Source organism: Pleurodeles waltl, chromosome 1_1, assembly GCF_031143425.1.
Source record: "Pleurodeles waltl isolate 20211129_DDA chromosome 1_1, aPleWal1.hap1.20221129, whole genome shotgun sequence".
NCBI classification, from domain to species: domain Eukaryota; kingdom Metazoa; phylum Chordata; class Amphibia; order Caudata; family Salamandridae; genus Pleurodeles; species Pleurodeles waltl.
Genome location: NC_090436.1, coordinates 54,522,520 through 54,543,250, shown reverse-complemented (window position 1 = coordinate 54,543,250; position 20,731 = coordinate 54,522,520). Strand labels below are relative to the sequence as shown.

The 20,731-nt window shown below is 47.1% G+C and overlaps 1 protein-coding gene across 1 annotated transcript in view; it reads left to right on the top strand.

Annotated features, from left to right (window-relative positions):
• Positions 1-20,731, top strand: part of LOC138290833 (uncharacterized) — a 322,008-nt gene that overhangs the window by 107,998 nt on the left and 193,279 nt on the right. Inside the window, exon 4 of the mRNA XM_069230277.1 lies at positions 18,389-18,577. Within this exon, the coding sequence (XP_069086378.1) occupies positions 18,389-18,577 (189 nt within the window). The remainder of the gene's footprint in view (positions 1-18,388; positions 18,578-20,731) is intronic.

Genomic DNA, 20,731 nt, shown 5'->3' with positions numbered 1-20,731 from the left:
TTCATGCATTTGGTGTTGTTCTTCTGTTGTAGACCATAGCTCTTAAAGAAGAATGGAAAATATTGCTGAGTGACAGGCCTTTTCATACCTTCTGCTGTGAAGAGGCATTGTTACTCTTACAGTGCCACCTCTGGAGCAGAACCTACAGAGTGAACCTCTTCTAGTGCCTTGAGGTATGTTTGTAACATGAAGCATCGTCAACATTAACTGCAAGAGAGTTGTCCCCTAAAGGAGGAGCAAACGACAATAACAAAAACAGCAATAATACAACAAATCTTTACTTTCATTGCTGCATCTGGTAATAGTCATATGAAATGGCCTCTTAAATCGGGAACTGTCTAAGCACCGGTTTGCATGGTGACAATGAGCACTTCTCCCCTCTGCTGTCATTGTAAAATAATTTAAATAGTAAATAGTGTGAAGTCTTCTGTTTGTGTCCTCCATATTTTAAAGGCTTTGCTTGGATTAGACAATCGATAAGAGAATGTGCAGATCTGCTCCACCATTACGTTAAAAATTCGCATTTCTCCACTTCCTTAATAAAACTCCTTATAGGAGAACTCGAAATCCCCCAGTTATCGCTTGTAGTGATGAGGCAATTGTTACTCGTCCATGTTGCTTCATAAAGCATTGCTTTTCATACGTTTAAAGAAGTAAAAACAAGAACTCTCAATATTCCACATCGTGCATCAACAGGGGAGGGAGCCCCAGAAGTAATTTTGATGTGTATTCTGAAGTTAGAGCTGCAGGCCTGACTGTTGAGATGTATAATACAGATTGTGGCAGCTCTTTGGTATTACAGAACCGGGATTGTAGCCCTGACTTTAAGCATGTCACCCACTGTTACCGAGATCTCTGGGGCAGGCTAATGTATCAGGGCCTCAAGTTAAGTATAGTGCCATATTGTGTTTCAACACTAGAATGGTTTTGTTAAAACTTGTAGGAGTGTTGCTACTATTAACAACAACCATTTGCAACGCAAAGGGTCTTGCATTTGCTTGAGTTAGAGCTATTAGCGCTGTAAACTCCTAACCTGACTTTTCTTGCCACACAAATTGCAAGAAAGAAACCACAGCGCGATTGCACTATGTAGCTATGTAAAATGCATTGCGATCACGCTGAAATTGAAAAGGAAAAAATGAGCGCGATTGCGCTATGTAAACCCCAGCGCGATCGCGCTGCGTGGAAAATAAAAAGATAAAGTAGTCTGAAAATCATGCTGAAAACATCGAGCCTCGAATGGTTTCAGTAGTTTACCGGTGCTGTGCAGGTGGGCTAAACACCGGAAAAGGCATGACGTGTGCATGTTCACAAATGAAAGCAAGCGGATTGTAAAAGGCAAGCACACAAACCAATACAAGTGACTGACGTGACATGGGACGGAGCACTTTGCGCTCGCCCATAAAAAGCGAAGACCAAGGGGACGTTATTCTCATGGGTGCTGGAACAATTGTCATAGGTGGGTGTTGCCATCAATGTTACATCACTGAAGTAGTGTGAAAAATCGAAGTGTGACATTAAGAACAAATGTAGCAAAAGAGTCACGCCCATACAGTCGGAGGGTGGTAAGGGGTATGTAGTCAGTGGTGCGTTTTGCAGCACACTGTCGTACATATATTACTAAGGCATGGTGTGGTCTCACACTCTCATTTGCAGATTGGGTCCATCTCATTAGAGAATATACTAAGGCCCAGATTTATGAAATTTCGGGGCAGGGCAGCGCAGAAAATCATCTTGTTGCACTACCCTGCGTCAAAAGGAAAGGGCAGGAACGCGCTGTATCTATGCGCATTCCTGGCTCGGCACATTCCTATCCCTTACAACTGCGCTGGCACTGTTTTGGCTGCCTAGGGCCAACGCAGGCACCCTTTCACCATGGTGCAAGCGTGTCTGTGTGCAGGATTGTTTTGTGCAGGAAGGGGCACCTTCTTGTATAAAAACAATCCCAGGAGGCTTTTTCCTCTTTCTTTGTGTGCTGCAGAACGCAACACACATAGAAAGAGGAAAAAACTAGGAGAAATGAAAATATTTCTTCTTCTTGCACCTCCCCTGGGGATGCATAAGGTTTTGGAGCATCCTCAGGTTTACAGGCTCTCATAAATCTGGGGATGCATCAAAATCCATGGGTGTTGCATGGGAAAACCCACAGTGACGCCCATGGACACCTCCCTAGGGCAGAGTATAGCATCCAAACAATATTGTGTGGGAATCGGATTTCACCAATATGTATCATTGTGCCTTGGTTCATTTCTGCTTTCATAACTGCTGATATTTTTTGAAGTATCTGTACAGTCATATATAAGTACTTAAATGTTGTATTGTTAGAAAAAATCATTCCCTTTCACAATTCCTGTACCCCAGAAAGATTTTGGCATAGTTCACTTTACAAAATCCTCTAACTTGCAGTCAACAAAAGAAATGTAAATGCCAGTCTCCATGTCAGAAGAATAAGCAGCAGTTTGACTGAAGACATAGGTGGTCATTCTGACCCTGGCGGTCAAAGACCGCCAGGGCGGAGGACCGCGGGAGCACCGCCGACAGGCCGGCGGTGCTCCAATGGGGATTCCGACCGCGGCGGTAAAGCCGCGGTCGGACCGGCAACACTGGCGGGCTCCCGCCAGTGTACCGCCGCCCCATTGAATCCTCCAAGGCGGCGCAGCTTGCTGCGCCGCCGAGGGGATTCCGACCCCCCCTACCGCCATCCAGATCCCGGCGGTCCGACCGCCGGGATCCGGATGGCGGTAGGGGGGGTCGCGGGGCCCCTGGGGGCCCCTGCAGTGCCCATGCCACTGGCATGGGCATTGCAGGGGCCCCCGTAAGAGGGCCCCTAAATGTATTTCACTGTCTGCTGCGCAGACAGTGAAATACGCGACGGGTGCAACTGCACCCGTCGCACAGCTTCCACTCCGCCGGCTCGATTCCGAGCCGGCTTCATCGTGGAAGCCTCTTTCACGCTGGGCTGGCGGGCGGCCTGAAGGCGACCGCCCGCCAGCCCAGCGGGAAAGTCAGAATTACCGCCGCGGTCTTTCGACCGCGGAACGGTAACCTGACAGCGGGACTTTGGCGGGCGGCCTCCGCCGCCCGCCAAGGTCAGAATGAGGGCCATAGTCTAACATTTGACCTCTGTCTCTGAACACACAGAAGATGTGATAAAATCACAATTTAAAGGCATCTTTATTCCTCATTCACCTTCCGCACTCCAGCATCGCTATTTTGGGGTGACTGCAGCACCCCAGGCACCCCGTTCTTCCAGCACTTATTGTGATGGTTCTGAAGAAACCCGCACACCTCGAGTTGTTACACAATTATGCCACAGGGTCTTCTTATTTGACTTATTTCGCTTGTGACTGTGGGCACCAGAAGTGGATGTTTTCTGAAGTGACATAACAGCAGTCAATTACAATGCTTTTACTGGAAGCATTTGGTGCAGTATCCGGGTTCAAGGTCAACTGACCCAAGTCATGCTCTCTCACTCCAACCCCATGCGACTAATAGAGATGCTTCGCCGGAGCTCCGGCTCAAATGGTGTCATGATACATTTAAATACCTAGGCGTCCAATCATACCACACAGACAGGGACCTCAAGGAGGGCAATGTGGATAGGGCACTGAGATCCATCCAGGGGTTTCCCTCTCTTTTTGGTGTTCGCTGCCCCACTCTCCATTGGGGCAATTGCCAAGATGCTCATGCTGCCCCTCTTATTATGCTTTTTTGCTGCACTGTCTCTCTTGCTTCCCAAGTACTTCTTTCGAGAATGTCCTCATACTAGAACTGAAATGGGGGGGCGGGACGCACACAGACCTTTGCTCAAGGTGCCCCAAACTTTGAAATGTACTATGTGGCAGCACCGCTACAGTGGCTGCTGCACTGGCTGGATGCAACCCCATGGCCTAAACAGACGGTTTTCTGAATGCTACTGGGAAGGGACGAGTGTTTATACCTCGTTGACAAATCAGGACTACGACCTGCAATGAGAGTCAAGCCAGGTGGTGATGGCACAACTTTGCTGGCAATGATTTGTACACAGCAAGAGCCCACATGTTCCTTACTCACCATCAGTAGTGCTGGGGCAATTACTCAGCATCAAGGGGCTAGCTGGGAGACACGATTTTACACTCACTATGGTGGGAAGCGGGGACGTAATGGACACCTATCGCATAGGTGCAGGTCACTTCTTGATGTGCAGGTCAGCCATCCTACTAATAGTCTGGGCCACTTGGGAGGGTGGGAAGGTGGATCCACATCCATCGGCCATAGTACAAGTGCTCCTCACACGTGGTGTCATGAGACATGCTACTTAGTGCTGATATCGAGCACATTGAAGGATATGGGGAAGGTGCTGACTAGGTGGAACAATGCCTTCCTGCAACCACTAACAGACAAAGCCTGGGCATGGGCCCTCCAGTACATGAAGGAGGTGTCTAGGAACCCCAGATTTCTCTTTACGAATATCAGTTAAACACACTGAGCATCTCTCTCCCCCCAGTGCATTAAACGCATGTTCCCCATGTCTACTGGCCTGGGTGGAGCTCATGGCCACCACAGCAGAATTGGTGGGACACAAGTTGGTGCCCACTCCCAAGTCATGTCTTCTGGGCCTCCGCCCCAAGGCTAAGGAGGGCAAACTCTTACATAGGTTCATAGACCTTGCCTTTGTACTCTTCAAACAACAAATTGCGATGACATGGCTGGTGCACTCATCCCTGGATACACGGAAGTGCCCACTCACTTTGTTGCAGTGAGTGAGCACGGACGCTAACGTACTGCTATGTAGAAAAGGGAGGGGGCAAGGTGTGGGGAAGGAACTGGGACACTTTAATTGCAAACATTGAGGCCAAAAATGACACCCACGATACTAGTGGCACCTGCCTACCAACAGACATACCACCTCCCGTGGGCTATAAATTAAATGAATAGGGGTGGACAGCTCAGACCCCTCAAGCCCTGGGGATCAGCACTCCATGGGCCTATAAATCAATTTAATTGGGGGGGCACGCGGCTCCCCTCCCAAGCACCACCACATCCCCTCGCTACAATTGACATTAATGAGGTGGCAGTGTGGCCCTCCTCCTGGAGCCATTAATGGCCCTGGGGACCTCCCCACCAGGGCTGGCTCCTGCTGTGTCCCGGGGTGCCCACCCCTGGGACATAGCCGTTTGTTCTGAATTGGCAAGAACTTTGACTGCTCCCACCAAGTCAGAGCAAACACAAACTCCTTTTTCAGGAAGCGAGGGCTGTCAAACTGCTATCACTTGCTGAGAGTAGAGTTTTTGTCTGCTCCCTGCCTGCAGAAATGTGGGCAGGGAAAAAAACGAAAGGATTGCTCTCACACAGGGAGCTGCATGTTTAGCAGCTCCCTGTGTGGTTGCAGTGCTGGCTTCTGCAGGAGCCGAGGAGCTGGCTGGAACCCCAGGGGCTTTCATCCTCCCCCGTGGTTCCTAACACTGCTGATCAGGTACTGGGGGATGGGGTCTGTGGGGCCGGGATTGGCTCTGAGGAGAGTGGCAGGCGGCCCCCCTCCTCTATTTAGTGAAGACCAGGTCCTGGGGAATGGGTTCCCTGACGCCCTTCTGGCCATGATGCTCATTTCACAGAAATTAAACCTCACCAGGAAACCCAAATATAAACATAGCAGGTGCCCCTTTTAAAGCTCCACTTCTGGAAAGGACAAATAATCCTAACTCCTGGGGTTGGCAAAGGCAAAACAAGTGTGTTTACCCAGCGATTCCATATTGATAAATGATCTGAAAGCCTTCATGAAGGTGAATGCGTCATTGATCAATTGGAGCTCAATCTATATGTGACTGTGCAGAGTGGGTTCTTTCTTGCCTCTCCTGGTGAACACAGAGTCTATGGTTCTCCCTTTAGATTGTTATGAGTATGCAAATGTGCAAATCACCTGGAAGCTCTGTCCACTTGTCCCCTCCCTGTCCACCTTTGTAGTATGCAAAGGTCTTCCCCCTTTTGCCAGGATGATGGTCAGCCTACCAAAGGGCCCCAGTGCGTTTTCCACTGATTTGGTGGTGCGTTCCTAAATCAGAGGAACAAAGAAGTACTTACGTCATATAGATAACAAGAAGGACCCTGGTTTGGTAAGGATTTGCGTCTTTGTAGCCTCGTTGGCCTCTCTGTAGGAGGATTCATGTTATCTGATATTTCTGAATAAAGACGCACAGGAACAATCATACTTCCAAAACGCACACAAGGTCACTGGTGACATTTCCTTGTGTTCCATTTCACAGCTGTAGTGTAGAATATGTACTGGACATTTACCCAAGGAGGCAGAAAGAACTTCACTTGAGAAGTTATTCTGTGCAAAACTGTGGACCCTTGTAGGATAAAAGAGCAGGTGAGGTTCCTTTGTGGCCAGTTCACTCACAGAGGTACTGACACACCCACACAGAAAGTCACACACTCACCCACAGTCGCACTCACTCAGACACTCATGCACCCACTCACAGACCCACTCAGACATTCACGTACCCACTTCCAGACCATGCCAGACATTCATTCACCCACTTACAGACTCACTCAGGCTCACGCATCCACTCACAGACCCACTCAGAGACTCATGCACTTACTCCGAGACACACTCACAAACTCATGCAATCATTCACAGATTCACTGAGAGACTCATTTATCCACTCACAGACTTACTCAAACACTCACGCACCCACTCACAGGCCCACTTATAAACTTACAAACCCACTTGCAGACCCACTCAGAGACTCACGCACCTACTTACAGACCCACTCAGATACTCATGCACCCACTCACCGACCTACTCCAAGACTCATGTACCCACTCACAGACCTACTAAGACACTCACACACCCTCTGACAGACCCACTCAGACACTCTCACATCTTTTCCAGACCTACTGAGACACTTATGCACTCACTCAGTGTCAAAGGTTAGTGGTTACAATTAGAAAATAAAATTCACAAAGCCTTAGAAATTCACTGAATAAAACAAAGGTTACTGGAATTTTATAGTTAGGCTCGCATTTTACATGTACAAAACCAGTGAAATTCAGCACTTGTAGTTACCTGAGCTAACTATAACTTACACACTCGCAATGCACTGCTTATGACCTCACACATTACATCAGTGATGACATGGTCAGTGACATCGCTGGTGACATTGCTGATGACATCTCAAATGCCATCACTGATGACATCATCCACAGAAGCACTCACACAGCCACTCTCACCCCTATACAACCTCTCATACACCGACTCACACACCCACACTACCACTCACACACCCATTCACAGACCCATACAAGTATGCACTGTGAGGGAGGGCCTCTTTTGACATGATAGCCCCCCCACTTTTTGCCTGGAAAATTATGTGGTTTCAAACTTTAAGTGACGTGGGCCCCTGCTAAACAGGTTCCCATGGCAACCTCTGCTCTCAGGAGCCATAACACAAAGCCTTTCCTGCGTGGACGTGTTACACCTCCTCCCCCAGGTAGGCACCCAGGCCCAGCGGTGAGCTTCAAAGGCTTTATCGCCTTTGAAATCTGATCTCTGACTCTGCTGCTAGTAGCAGATGGCCACCCAATGTTTTTTTCCCAAGTTTGAGCACAGCAATCGTTGGGAAAACTTAGTCAGAGTAGGAGGAGTGACCCCCTCCGCCAGCACCACCCCCCTGGAGTGGTAGGCAAAGTGACCACTCCATTTCATTTTCCTCTATCCTGGATGGCAGGAAAATGGCAAATCAGGGTTAAGGATGTGACCTTTTCCCACAGGAAGTGGTCATATAGTGGGTGTAGCCACCCTAAGGTAGGTGGCTCATTGGCCACTACCAGGTATTCACCTAAACACCCACTAAATGCAGTATTTAGTGGGCATCCCTAGTCCTGCAGATCAGATTTGATGGACACAAGAAGACCAGTGACAAAAACGACCCAAGGCTCGAGAACAGAAGTCCTGCTGTAAGAAGAAAAAGGTGCCAAACCCTGCCTGCTGCGTACAGGACTCGTCAATCACCGCTGATGGTTCGACTGGACATTGGAAAGAACTAAAACAAAAACAGAGAGGACCTCCAACCTTCTAAAAATTGCCAAGAGCCTCCCTCCGCAGTGAAGGCATCACTCCCTGCTCCCAGCAGGCAAGAACCAGTGAAGTCCAGTTCACTGACCGGCTGCTTACCAATTAACCGGACACAGCAGTCAGAATTTTCACCCAATGGACCTGGAAGGCAAACCCTGCCAGTGTGCCAAGTGTAGTCACACTGCGACCTCCAGTGGCTGAGACATTCCGTAGCCTGGGGTACTGGGCCCCAATTTCGGTCACCCAGAAGAAAAGTCCACTCCAGGCTCTCTGATGACCAGAAGCAAGCACCAGTCAAGGGACTTCAGGACAGCCAAGAACTGCCCCCCAGAGTGGCCCTGGTGACCTGTAATCCACCATCCAAGTGACCTGCACCTGACTACAAAGGCTCCTTGATGCACAGCCCTTGGCTGACCTATCTGCACTGCATCCGGCCTCCCTGGCCCCTGAACCGGAAAACAAGCTATGCTGTAGGGGTCCCTAATCCTTTGCGACCTCTACACTCCATGGGGACCCACCGGACTTACCTTTAAGTCCACCTCTGCAGTGTGTTTCCAAGTGGGCCCCTACTCCTTTCTGCAGCATCCCCAAGACTTTCAGCCCCTGCTCCTGCATGAACCGGCAACCGCCCAAACTTCTCCGTCTGACCCACAGGACATCTCAACGAACTTGACTTTAAAACAGATGGTAACACTTGTGATAGCATTGCCTGATTTTATGTGCATTTTTAGAGTTTTCTCCCATTGATTCCTATGGTGTATAATGATGCACAAAAAGGCTATTTTTGCTAAACTTTGAAAAATCATAACTTAAAAAGTACTTACCGGATTTTGATGATCTGAGTCTTAAAACATTTATAAAAATCTGAAGTATTTTTGTAAATTGGTCATGAGTTATTCGTTTGGGTGTGTGTCCACATTTTTTTATACTGTGAGTGCAAGAAAATGTTTAGTGCATCTCCAAGATAAGACTAACTGCTCGTCTACACTACCACAAACACAGATCATTAGGTAGTCTGCTTTTTACCCCTGGTTGCTAAAATGGGGTCACTTGGACTCTGCACAGTGCACGCTTTTTTTGTTCACTATATAGAGAGCCAGCCTCCTACACTCACACAACCACTCACTCTTCTATAGAGCTGCTCACACACCCACTCACTCACTCATACATTCACTCCCAGATCCACACACTCACCCATACAGCTACTGACACACCCACCTATTCACCTATACAGACACTCACACAGCCACTCACTCACCATAACAGCTCCTAACACAGCCAGTCACACACCCATACAAGCCCCCACACACCTACACAAACACTTACATACCCATTCTCACATTCATACAAGCACTCACACATCTACTCATTCACCATACATCCATTCACAGAGACCCTTACTCTACATTACAGCCAAACACCTATCCGCTTACCAAACCGCTACTCAAACAGCTAGTCACTCACCCATGCAGCTACTTACACAGCTAGTCATTCACCCATACTGCCATTCAGACACCCAATCACGCACCTATACAGTCACTGACACACACACTCACTCAATAATATAGTCACTCACACAACCACTCACTCACCCACACAGCTACTCACATATCTACTTATACACCGATGCAGACACTCACACACCCATACAGGCACTCAGACACCCACTCACACAAGGATACACACATTCAAACAGCCACTCACCTAATATATGTTAGAAATAGAATCACTCATTAGTAGTACAGAAAGTATAATATTATAACTTTTGTAGTATCTTGGTGTATATGCTTGGCACTCATAAACATTTAGAAAACACAAGGGATGTGTAGTCCCCCAAGCCAAGTTCAGCGCATCCTGCGCAGCGGTGATCTTGCTAGTGCTATACAGCACTCGTCATCAACAGAAGTGTGAGCAGCTGAGCAGGTAAAATGGGCGCTTCCAGGGGCCAAAAACAGTCTGGGATGTGTAGTCCCCCAAGCTATGTTCAGCGTGTCCCATGCAACGGTGATCTTGCCAGCGGTATATAGCGCTCGTCATCAGCACAAGTGTGAGCAGCTGAGCAGGTAAAATGGCCATCTCCAGGGTCCCAGAGCAGTCTTGGATGTGCAGTCTCCCAAGCCAAGTTAAGCACGTCCCACGCAGTTGTGATCTTGCCGGCGGTATATAGCGCTTGTCATCAGCACAAGTGTGAGCAGCTGAGCATGTAAAAGGGCCGCCTTCAGGGGCCCAGAGCAGTCTGGGATGTATAGTCCCCCAAGCCAAGTTCAGCACATCCTCATAGTCTTCACTTTAAAGTGCCTTTGTTTGGTTTGAAGCGCTGTGTGAGAAGCACTGTACTAACATGTTACTGACTCTGGCCCAGACCAACCAGTCGTATAAATCACTAACATCACACACAACTGACTCTCACAGCCCGGCTCCCATCTAAAGGCAGTGGCGACCAGTGCAAGGGGCATAATATCTTGTGGGGGGTCAGTTATTCATTATTTAAAAGTAGGTTTCTTTATAATCAAAAAAGGTGATTTTGGCAAGTTTACCTGCAGGTTTAAACACTGCAGGAGTCTGGCTATTCAGGTAGGCTTAAAGACACATTTTCCTTGTCAGTCAAGTGGACGGCACAACATGTGCTGCAGCTCTCAGGTGACATTTAACTTTTCCTTGCTGTTAGACCTCTTTTGCCTTAGGGTGCCGTTTCGTCAAACGCTTTGCTTTCTGCCTCTATTTTTGCTGATCTTGATTTTGCTGGCCCTAGGACTCTGAACATTTTACCACTGCTAACCATTGATAAATGTATGTGTTCATGCCTTAAAAACATGGCAATGTTGGCTTATTCCCAATTGGCATTTAGAATTCACTTGTAAGTTTTTACTAAAGTTACACTACATGCGCCCAGTGCCTGTAAATGAAATGCCTCTAGTTGGCCTGCAGCACTAATTGTGTCACCCACTTAAGTAGCCCTTCAAACATGTTTCAGGCCTGCTATTGCAGCCTGTGTGTGTGTTTTTGCTGCTATGTCGACCTGTAAAAATAAACCTTTTGCCAGGCCTAAAACTCTCCCTTTATACTTATGTCCCCACGAGTGTAGGCCCTGAACAGCCCAGAGGGTAGGATGCAGTGTATTTAAAAGGTAGGACATGTACTAAGTTGTACATGTCCTGGTAGTGAAAAACTCTCAAATTCATTTTTTCACTGCTGCAAGGCCTACCTCTCCCAAAGATTACCGTTGGAGCAGCTTTACTACATTTAATAGGCTGTAATTTCCAGATGGGAGCAGAAACCCAGTTCATGTTTGGTGACTTTGGAATTGTAATGAAAAAATCCTAACTCATGGTGAAGTCAGATTTTAAATTACAATTTTGAAAATGCCAATTGTAAAAAGTTACAATTTTATTGCCTTAGCCATTTGGTGCCTGTGGCCTGTACCTGGGTCGCATGACTGGGTATAGTTGGCGTTTGAGCTTTGTGTATTCTTCTGAGACAACAACACAATAGGGATCTTAGGTGTGTATGGATGGGCCATCACTGGCAGAATGGGAGGGAGGAGTTGGGCACAGCCCCACTTACACTTGAATAGACTGTGTCCGTCCTTCACACAAAGGGATGCATACCCCACGTAGATAGTCTGGAGCCAGGACAGGGATGGTAGGATGCCTGGGGACTTCAAAGGGAAACCTCTAGAAGTATCTTGCCCATTTCAAAGACACAATTAGGTATGAATACTGGACCTCAGGCACCAACTCTTCAGTACACTCCTGGACCTGTGGATACTCTGTCAGGAGGAAGGACTACTGTGCTGCTAAAGGGCTGCCACTCTGCTAGATTGCTGCTCTGCTGGACTAGTGCCTTATTGGACTGCTGCCTTGTTGTGCTGACCTGCTGCCTTTCCTTTGTCCAGTTTCGCGCCAGAGCAGGGGCTGGGAGAATCCCTGAACCAGTGTAGACTGGTTTATGCAAGGAGGGCTCCATCTGTGCCCTTCAAAGCATTTCCAGAGGCCAGGAGAGGCTACTCCTCTCAGGCCCTTAACACCTATTTCCAAAGGGAGAGGGTGTAACACCCTCTCTCAGAGGATATCCTTTGTTCTGCCTTCCTGGGACTTGGCTGCCCAGACCCCAGGCGGGCAAAATCCTGTCTGTGGGTTGGCAGCAGCGGTAGCTGCAATGAAAACCCCTGAGAGCTGGTTTGGCAGTACCCGGGGTCCATGCTGGAGCCCTGGGGATGCATGGGACTGGCAACCCAGTACCAGATTTGGCATGGGGGGGCAGTTCCATGATCTAAGACATGTTACATGGCCATATTCAGAGTTACCATTGTGAAGCTACATATAGGTATTGACCTATATGTAGTGCACATGTGTAATGGAGTCCCCGCACTCACAAAGTCTGGGGAAATTGCCCTGAACTATGTGGGGGCACCTTGGCTAGTGCCAGGTTGCCCTCACACTTAGTAACTTTGCACCTAACCTTCACTAAGTGAGGGTTAGACATATAGGTGACTTATAAACTACTTAAGTGCAGTGCAAAATGGCTGTGAAATAACGTGGATGTTATTTCACTCAGGCTGCAGTGGCAGTCCTGTGTAAGAATTATCTGAGCTCCCTATGGGTGGCAAAGTAAATACTGCAACCCAGAGGGATCTCCTGGAACCCCAGTACCCTGGGTACTTAAGTACCATATACTAGGGAATTATATGGGTGTTCCAGTGTGCCGATTAGAATTGGTAAAAATGTTCACTAGCCTGCAGTGACAATTTTAACAGCAGAGAGAGCATAAGCACTGAGGTTCTGGTTAGCAGACCTCAGTGACATAGTTAGGCACCACACAAGGAACACATTCAGGCCACAAACTATGAGCACTGGGGTCCTGGCTTGCTGGATCCCAGTGAGACAGGCAAAAGCAAACTGACACCTAGGTAAAAATGGGGGTAACATGCCAGGTAAGATGGTACTTTCCTACACATAGGGCCTCAGTTTTCACGTTACCTGCCCCACCTGAAAAGATGCTCAGAGTGCTGACCTGTGTCTTTGAGTGCTGCCACTCTTGACAGCGCCTTGGTTGACAGTGGCACCCCGCACAGTGTAGATGCCGGCTACTGCAGAGTGCAGGAAGCCAGTGTGGGCTTTGGGGCTTCTCTCCCTGCTAAAAGAGCAGCCAAATTGCTGATGCAACAGCCACTGTCCACTTGGTAGGCTTACTTGGTTTGCCCATGCACCATCTCTGCAAGTATAGGTGAGCTGAGCAGTAGCCTTGCCTGGTGAGCATAGTGCCCATACGCCAACACTTGCTTTAATCCAACTTTATTCCACGTCTGTGGCATCCAGTGTACTTCACCCTTGGCTCCCGTCAGACATCAAGCTTGCTTGCTAGCTGAATCCAGAGCTCGATGAAGGTCCTATGTGATTCGGTGTGTGCCCTCTTTGTCCTTGTCCTTGTCTTTGTTCTTGTTCAATAAAGATTTCCTCGAAGGGTCACAATGTGATGTGATCTCCCTTTCCGCGTGGAAATCAATATTTTGACCTGGTACATCTGTCACATTTTCGCAGTAGGGACACCCTAACTCTAAACTCGCATCAGCTCGTTATGATCATATTGAGCATACAAAGACTGAACTGCAAAGAATGACACTAGAAATACAAATGATTGTTGTATTGAGTTTTTCACAGTTGCATAATTTATATTATGACATCATAAAGCGATAACGTTTCAGTGAACAGGTCCAATATTCAGATTACCTTACATAGAAACATTGCAGTCTAATGTTTTATATAAGAGAGTGCCATGAGCAGCACAGTGGTCGACAATCACTGGTGTCATCAACAAGAGCATAGTGGGAGCCTCACTCTTCTGGCAAAAAGATCGGTAGCCCCAGGGATAATATGTGTCATTCCTGTGAGAGAGTAGCAGAATCTTTACATTTGGGTAAAATATTATTATAAGCAGTGCACTGATTCTGATAGCTGTACTCATCGCCAATAGTTTATTTTGACTTTAACTGGTTTACCCAGTGTTAATACTTTGTACTACTGATAGTTGTTTGAGGTTTTATGAAATTCCATACTGTTTGAATTACACTTTATTCTCTCTTAATGAGGTATATATGCTAAGGTGTCGTCATAGTAGTGTTAGTAATAACTTGGACATGGATATTTTTATAATATTTGTGTTACAATGTATCTACTCTCACCTTCACTCCAGTTTATTGAACCGTGGCTTCGAGTGACCATATAATCTACTCCAGTAAGTAAAGGGAGATTTTGGAGAACATTTCCTCTCATTTAAAGTACTCCAAGTACTCAGGAGAAGGGAGAGCAGGGAATTTACCTTTTAATACTTCTGTCTGCTCCTTACAATCTCACAGATTTGGAAATTGGCAGTGCAGATCGGATTGTAGGATAGATTGTTGAGACAATTAAAGTTCAGTTTTAAGCCTGAAAACAATCAAAACTGGGATGAAATTAGAGAAAATGATGAGACTTTTTTGCAAGCTTACTATTTTTTTGTTATTCAAAAACTACAAGTTCAGTTTCACTAATAATAATTTCACGACTGCGGAGACTAACATAAAGAGCTAGGCCTATCTTATCTTTGTATCTGCGACGTTCTCCACCCTGACTGCGGAGTATCCGCAGTCACAGAATTACAAAAATTACAAATTACAAGTGTAAATTTACCTTAGTAAATCAGGCCCCCAGAATCTAGGACTTCCTTGCAGGAGTCCCTGTTGCTTCATTAGGAAGTGCAGAGAGGGCAATCTAGCCCCCTAAGAGGTACTGCCCATAGCACTCCTGACCCAAAATGATAGCATACTACTCCTAGGTCTTTCTCCCAAATTTCCTCCATTTTGTTGGGCCTTTAGCTCATGCAAATTGAGATAGTTGTAGTCCTGGGAGTTGTTTCAATAAAAGAAGCTAAGAAAGAGAGTTAGGCCTTGTGCTTATGAGGTATTAAGCTAGAGGTGAGCCCCTGTCATACGGTTTTACAAAAATAAAGGTATTTTTTTATATTCCCTTCCTGTCTTGACCTGTATGTCTTCAGGTATACTGTAGAGCCTTTTTTCTGTGCGTAAGGATGTGTTGACTTTGTTTGATTAATTTGACGCCCTTTACCACGGCTATTAGTTGAATGTGCGAAGAGATTTTCGCACAGGTAGTTTGTCACTGGTGACTGCAATTATTCATTTACTCAGTCATTCAGTCAGTCAGTCATTCAGTGTAGAAGGTAAGGCAGCAGACTTAGGGCCTGATCCAGAGGTTGGTGAAAAGAGTGGAGTCCCTCAGGATGGCAGCGAACATTACCTCCAACATTCTGATAGTACTTGTAAGAAAGTACCCTCTTTTTGGCATGGTTTACCCCACTTTTTGCCTGCTGTCAGTATGCTTTGACTGTTTTCAATGGGACCCTGCTAACCAGGACCCCAGTAATTGTGCTCACACCCTCTAAATTTGGTTGCCTAGGACTTTGCACACCCCACAATTGGCATACTGGTATCCCTTTATAAGTCCCTAGTACATCGTTCCTAGGTACCCAGGGCATTGGGGCACCAGGGGATCCCTATGGGTTGCAGCGTGTATTGTGTCACCAATGGAAGCCCATGCAAAATGTGTCTGCAGGCCTGCCATTGCAGCTTGAGTGAAAAGGTGCATGCACCCTTTCACTATAGGTCACTGCATCAGGTCACTGTAAGTCACCCGTATGGTAGGCCCTCCTAGCCCAGAGGGCAGGGTGTAGATGTTTGTGTGTGAGGGCACCCCTGCATGAGCAGAGGTGCCCCTATGAACTCCAGCCCAATTTCACTGGACTTCGTGAGTGCGGGTGCGCCATTTTACGCGTGTACTGGACATATGTCACTACCTATGTCCAGCTACATAATGGTAACTTTGAACCTAGGCTTGTTTGGTATCAGACATGTCGGAATCATACCCAATACTGTTAACAGTATTCGTTGTATAATTCCATGCACTATGGGGTCTCCTTAGATGACCCCCAGTATTACTCCTACCAGTCCTCCAGGTGTTTGAGAGCAGCCTGCGCTGCTGCCACCCTCCAGGCAGGTTTCTGCCCTCCTGCTGCTTGACCAGCTCAGACAGGGGAAGGCAGAACAAAGGATTTCCTTTGTGAGAGGGAGGCAACACCCCTTCCCCTTGGAAATAGGTGTTACATGGCTGGGGAAGGGTAGCCTCCTTGCATAACCTGGGTTGCACCAGTCCAGTGACCCCCCGTCCCTGCTCTGACACGCAACTGGACAAAAGAAAGGGGAGTGACCACTCCCTTGTCCATCACTACCCCAGGGCTGGTTCCCAGAGCTCCTACTGGTGGCTGCTTGATTCTGCCATCTTGAAACCAAGGTGGACAGAGGCCCTTGGGAGCATCTGAGTTGCCAGGTCAGGTAGGTGATGTCACAGCCCCCTCCTGATCGGCGGTCACCCTGCTAGGTGACCAATCCCCCATTCCTAGGCTATTTCAGGTCTCCCTCTTGGGTGGGTCCGATTCGATGTGCAGGATTCAACCAGGACTCCTCTGCATTGTTTACTTCATCTTCTGGCCACTGGAATCATAACTGCATTCTTCAGGAACCAACAATCTGCACCTCCAAGGACAACTCTGATGTGCAACATTGTTTCTCCGGCTCCTTCTAGCAACTGCAACATTTCCCCAGCTGTGCATCCTCTGAGGGCGGCGAGTCTTCAGCCTTCAAAAAAAGGAAGAAGAATGTCCCTTGGAGTGAAGGAGCCACTCTCCTGCATCTGCAGACACCAACTGCAATGACGACCGGCTGCGTAGATCTGCACTCCTCCGGAACTGTGTGGATCCTGCATCACGGGTGGTGGTCTGGAGTGGTCACCTTTGTCCTCTCTACCAGCTGTCCAACTTGGGAGATGGTAAGCGCTTGCCTCTCTTTACAGGACAGTACCCTTGTGCACCACAACTCTTGCAGCTACCAAGGCTTGTTTACGCCTGCTCTAAGGGATCTTCAAGCTCTGTATAGCCCCAGCCGTCATCTCCTCTTCCTGCAAAGCACAGTCTCCTCTCTGCTGCTTCAGTGACGTGGGACCCTTCTTCAGGTGTGCTGCGTGGGACTCAGTGCAACTTGCTGTGCTGGCTGCCAGTGGGTTGCCTGTGGGGGCTGCATAAAGTATATGGAAGGGAATATAATAAAGTACCTTTTTTTTTGTAACACTGTATTGTTCTTTCAGGTGTGATGGTGCTTTGTGACTATAGTGGTATTGGCTAAGCTTTGCATGTCTCCTAGATAAGTCTTGGCTGCTCATCCACAGCTACCTCTAGAGAGCCCTGGCTTCCTAGACACTGCCTACCCCTCACTAATAGGGGATACCTGGACCTGGTATAAGGTGATAACACAATAGGTGCTCACCACACACCAGGGCATTTTCCTACAGTACTCTGCCTCTCAACATTAGAGATGACCGCTGGCCCTTCAGCTATCTCTATACATTGAAAGGAACCGCTGCTACAGAGGTTGCTTTCTTTGTACTAAAGGTCTGATATACAGCCTCGTCAGATATGACAGGCGTCCACCAACTTTTGGCGTTGTTATTCTTCACTCCCAAAGTGGGAAAGTCTACAATACTTCACTTACCCCTCGAACACGCCATTAAATTGAAAGGTTCAGTGCTTAAGAGCTATTGTATTTCCGGTCTTCTTTATTTGATGCTGAGTTGATGTTCAGGCTAGAACTGGGGCACTGCTGCTGCTAGTATGAAATGTGGTCTGAATGGGGAGAGAACCGGCCTGTAGCAGATCTGATAGACGCAGACAGCTCACAGCCACCCGGTTATGGGTGTAGTTGCGAGTCCTGGAGCTTAGTGTACCGCCCCCCACCCCCTTGTCACCTATATTCAGAGGATAAGCCTGGGATGAGTAGGATCTCTTAGGCTGCAGAGATCAAAAGGCCACACATACACAAGGTGCACAATTCACTGTCACTTCTCATGTGGGTACCAGCTTTAGTGTGGCCACATGTGGCTGAGCACTGCTAACAGTGACATAAAGAGCTGACATGAGCATCACCATTCTAAGTCATATCAAAGAATATGTTAGCATCACAAATCCTTTGGTATCAACAAGAATGGAATGAAAAACATTACGGATTGGTATTGTCAAGTGTTTTGTTCTCAGGAGTGTGTATGCCGTCTGTGACTGTTGGCAGTGATGTGTTCTTGTTTTTTGTAATTGGGACTGTTTGATTGCCCATGCTGTCTGATATTCTGTTCTGTACCCACCATATTTCATATATGAAATGCTCTTGATGTATTGTTTAGATAATCTAGTTGGTTAATGATCCTTATTGAATCTTATATTGACTTTGTTTTTCAGAACAGTGCGAGACTCCCAGCTACAGTAGTCCAGCTCTTACCATTAAACCGTCCAAACAATGGTATAACCCAGGAGAGAGTGTAAAAGTGACCTGTACCACGGGGTACAAGCCTTCAGACTCTACAATGTTTTGCAGACAACTGCATTTGAGTACTAAGAGTGATTGGAATGTGAGACCCTCCTGCATCGGTGAGTGTGACTTACCGTCATGACGTCATGTAAAGTCTGAATTAGGCTGTTTGGTTCGCAATTGTAGGGGAACTGAAACCAGTACAGAGGCTGCGGTGGGAAATCCACTGGTTCCAGAGTTTTGTGTCTGAGCAGCTTCTCCACCAAAGTGATCGCGCCCACCTTAAGAATAGGAACACTTGGGGGGAGTTGGGGTTAAATTCACCAGTGTTCTTCATCGCTGGTGGAACTTGCATCACAAATGTGGGCAATGCAAAGGTACCTCAAATTTGTGTTTTAGCTATTTAACAGTGTAATTTGCATAGGGCAAACCTAGCAATATGGACAGTGGGCTGCTTTACAATTACAGTAGCCAGAATTAACATATCTGAAGAGATATTGAAATGGCGGAGTAAATACGATAAACAATAGCACAGCTAGCATTTAATATGGGCTCTGAAGAGGTGAGACTTCAGGCCCTTTCATAGGGATAGCAGGGGGGTATGGACTCTAGTTTTGTCAAGTGGGTGAATTCAGGGCCATAGACAGGAGTATTATTATTATTTCTAATGCGCACAAATCGCTCCATCCGGGGTATCTTGGAGCGCAGTCAACCGGAAGCAGTGGAACACAAGTTCTAGAACAATGCTCTTTTTTAAATAATTTCCTAAATTTGCTGTAATCAGGGCAGATTCGAACAGAGGATGGCAATTTATTTCAGAAGGTGGGGACCAAGTAGAAGTTGGCTCTTCTACCACATCTAGTTCATCCTATGCGTGGGATTGGCAATAACTCCTTGTCACTGGAATGTAAATTCCTAGTGGGCTCGTCGCACTTAAGCCTCTGACAAAGGTACTTGGAACCTTTCCCCTGCAGAGCTTTTTGAACACTATTCTATTCTTTACTGGCAGCCAGTTGAGAGGTCGTAGAAGCGGAGTAGAGGCCGTTCTAGGGGGGCGATTACAAATCAGCCATGCAGCTCTGTTTTGCATCACCTGTAGCATAGACAGTAGTGACTCATTGGCGGAAGCCAATAATGCTTTCCCGTAATCCAGCCGGCTCACAACAAGAGCCTGTTCCAAGGTCTTTATTGGCTGTAAAACAGAGAAACATCAGAGCTTTCCTCAATAGGCGCAGCATGTGAAAACAGGTATCTGTTGTGGCTAGAACTTGTTCTTTCATACCTGGTCTACCCTAACTCGGAGGTTTTTACAACCTTACTTGGAGTAGGGGCCTTGCCGAACTCCGAGGGCTACCAATCTAGAGTCCACAGATGTTGGGCTTTTGCAAACAGAATAACCTTTGTTTTCCCTGGATTCAGCTGAAGGAAGTTATCCAACATCCACCCTGTGATAGCTTTCATTCCAGCCAAAAAGCAGTCCTTCACCTTGTCAATATCCTCATCAAAGGAAATGACCAACTGTGTTTCTTCCGCAAGCGACGGGATAGCAAACCCATGTGCACTGATGACTTTGGCTAGGGGTGCCACATAAATGTTAAATAGTGTAGGGCTTAGACATGAGCCTTGTGGTACCCCTATAAACCAACCTGGGCCTGGATTTGAAAGCTCCCAGCAACTCGCACTCCACTCTTTCTTTCAGGAAGTCCTGCAACCAGGCCAGGGCGTACCCAGTACTCCCGGTCTCTTGTGGTCTTAGAAGTAACTTGGCATGGGACACCAAATCAATTGCTACGAATAGGTCTAAGATCATGAGTAATGCTGGAATGTCTGCATCTAGCGTGCACCTGATGATGTCAGTCATGGCAACCAAGGTCAAGGTCAACTCAGTGCTATGCCCAGCTCTAAAACCTGATTGAATTGCTCGGGGGATGGGGGTATGATCCCTAATGATGACAGCATGAAGGAATACCAGTCATGAGGGTGTGGGTGGAGAGGGAGTTCTTTATTGCCCTACTGTTTTTTTTAAACAATGCTTCAATAATAACACAATTTAAAACACTAAAGTGCATTTTCATTTGTATTTTATATTATTTTATTATTATTCCCTGGTGATTTTTAAAAAAAATACGTGTGAGACAAATATTGTATTTAAAGTGTGTTCATTGAAAACTAAACGGAATTTTGAGTCTCCGGGATAAATTCGAGTTTTACTCAGTGAATTACCTGGAAAATAAATGTGAAATTAAAATAATATTAAATGGGTCTTATGGGAT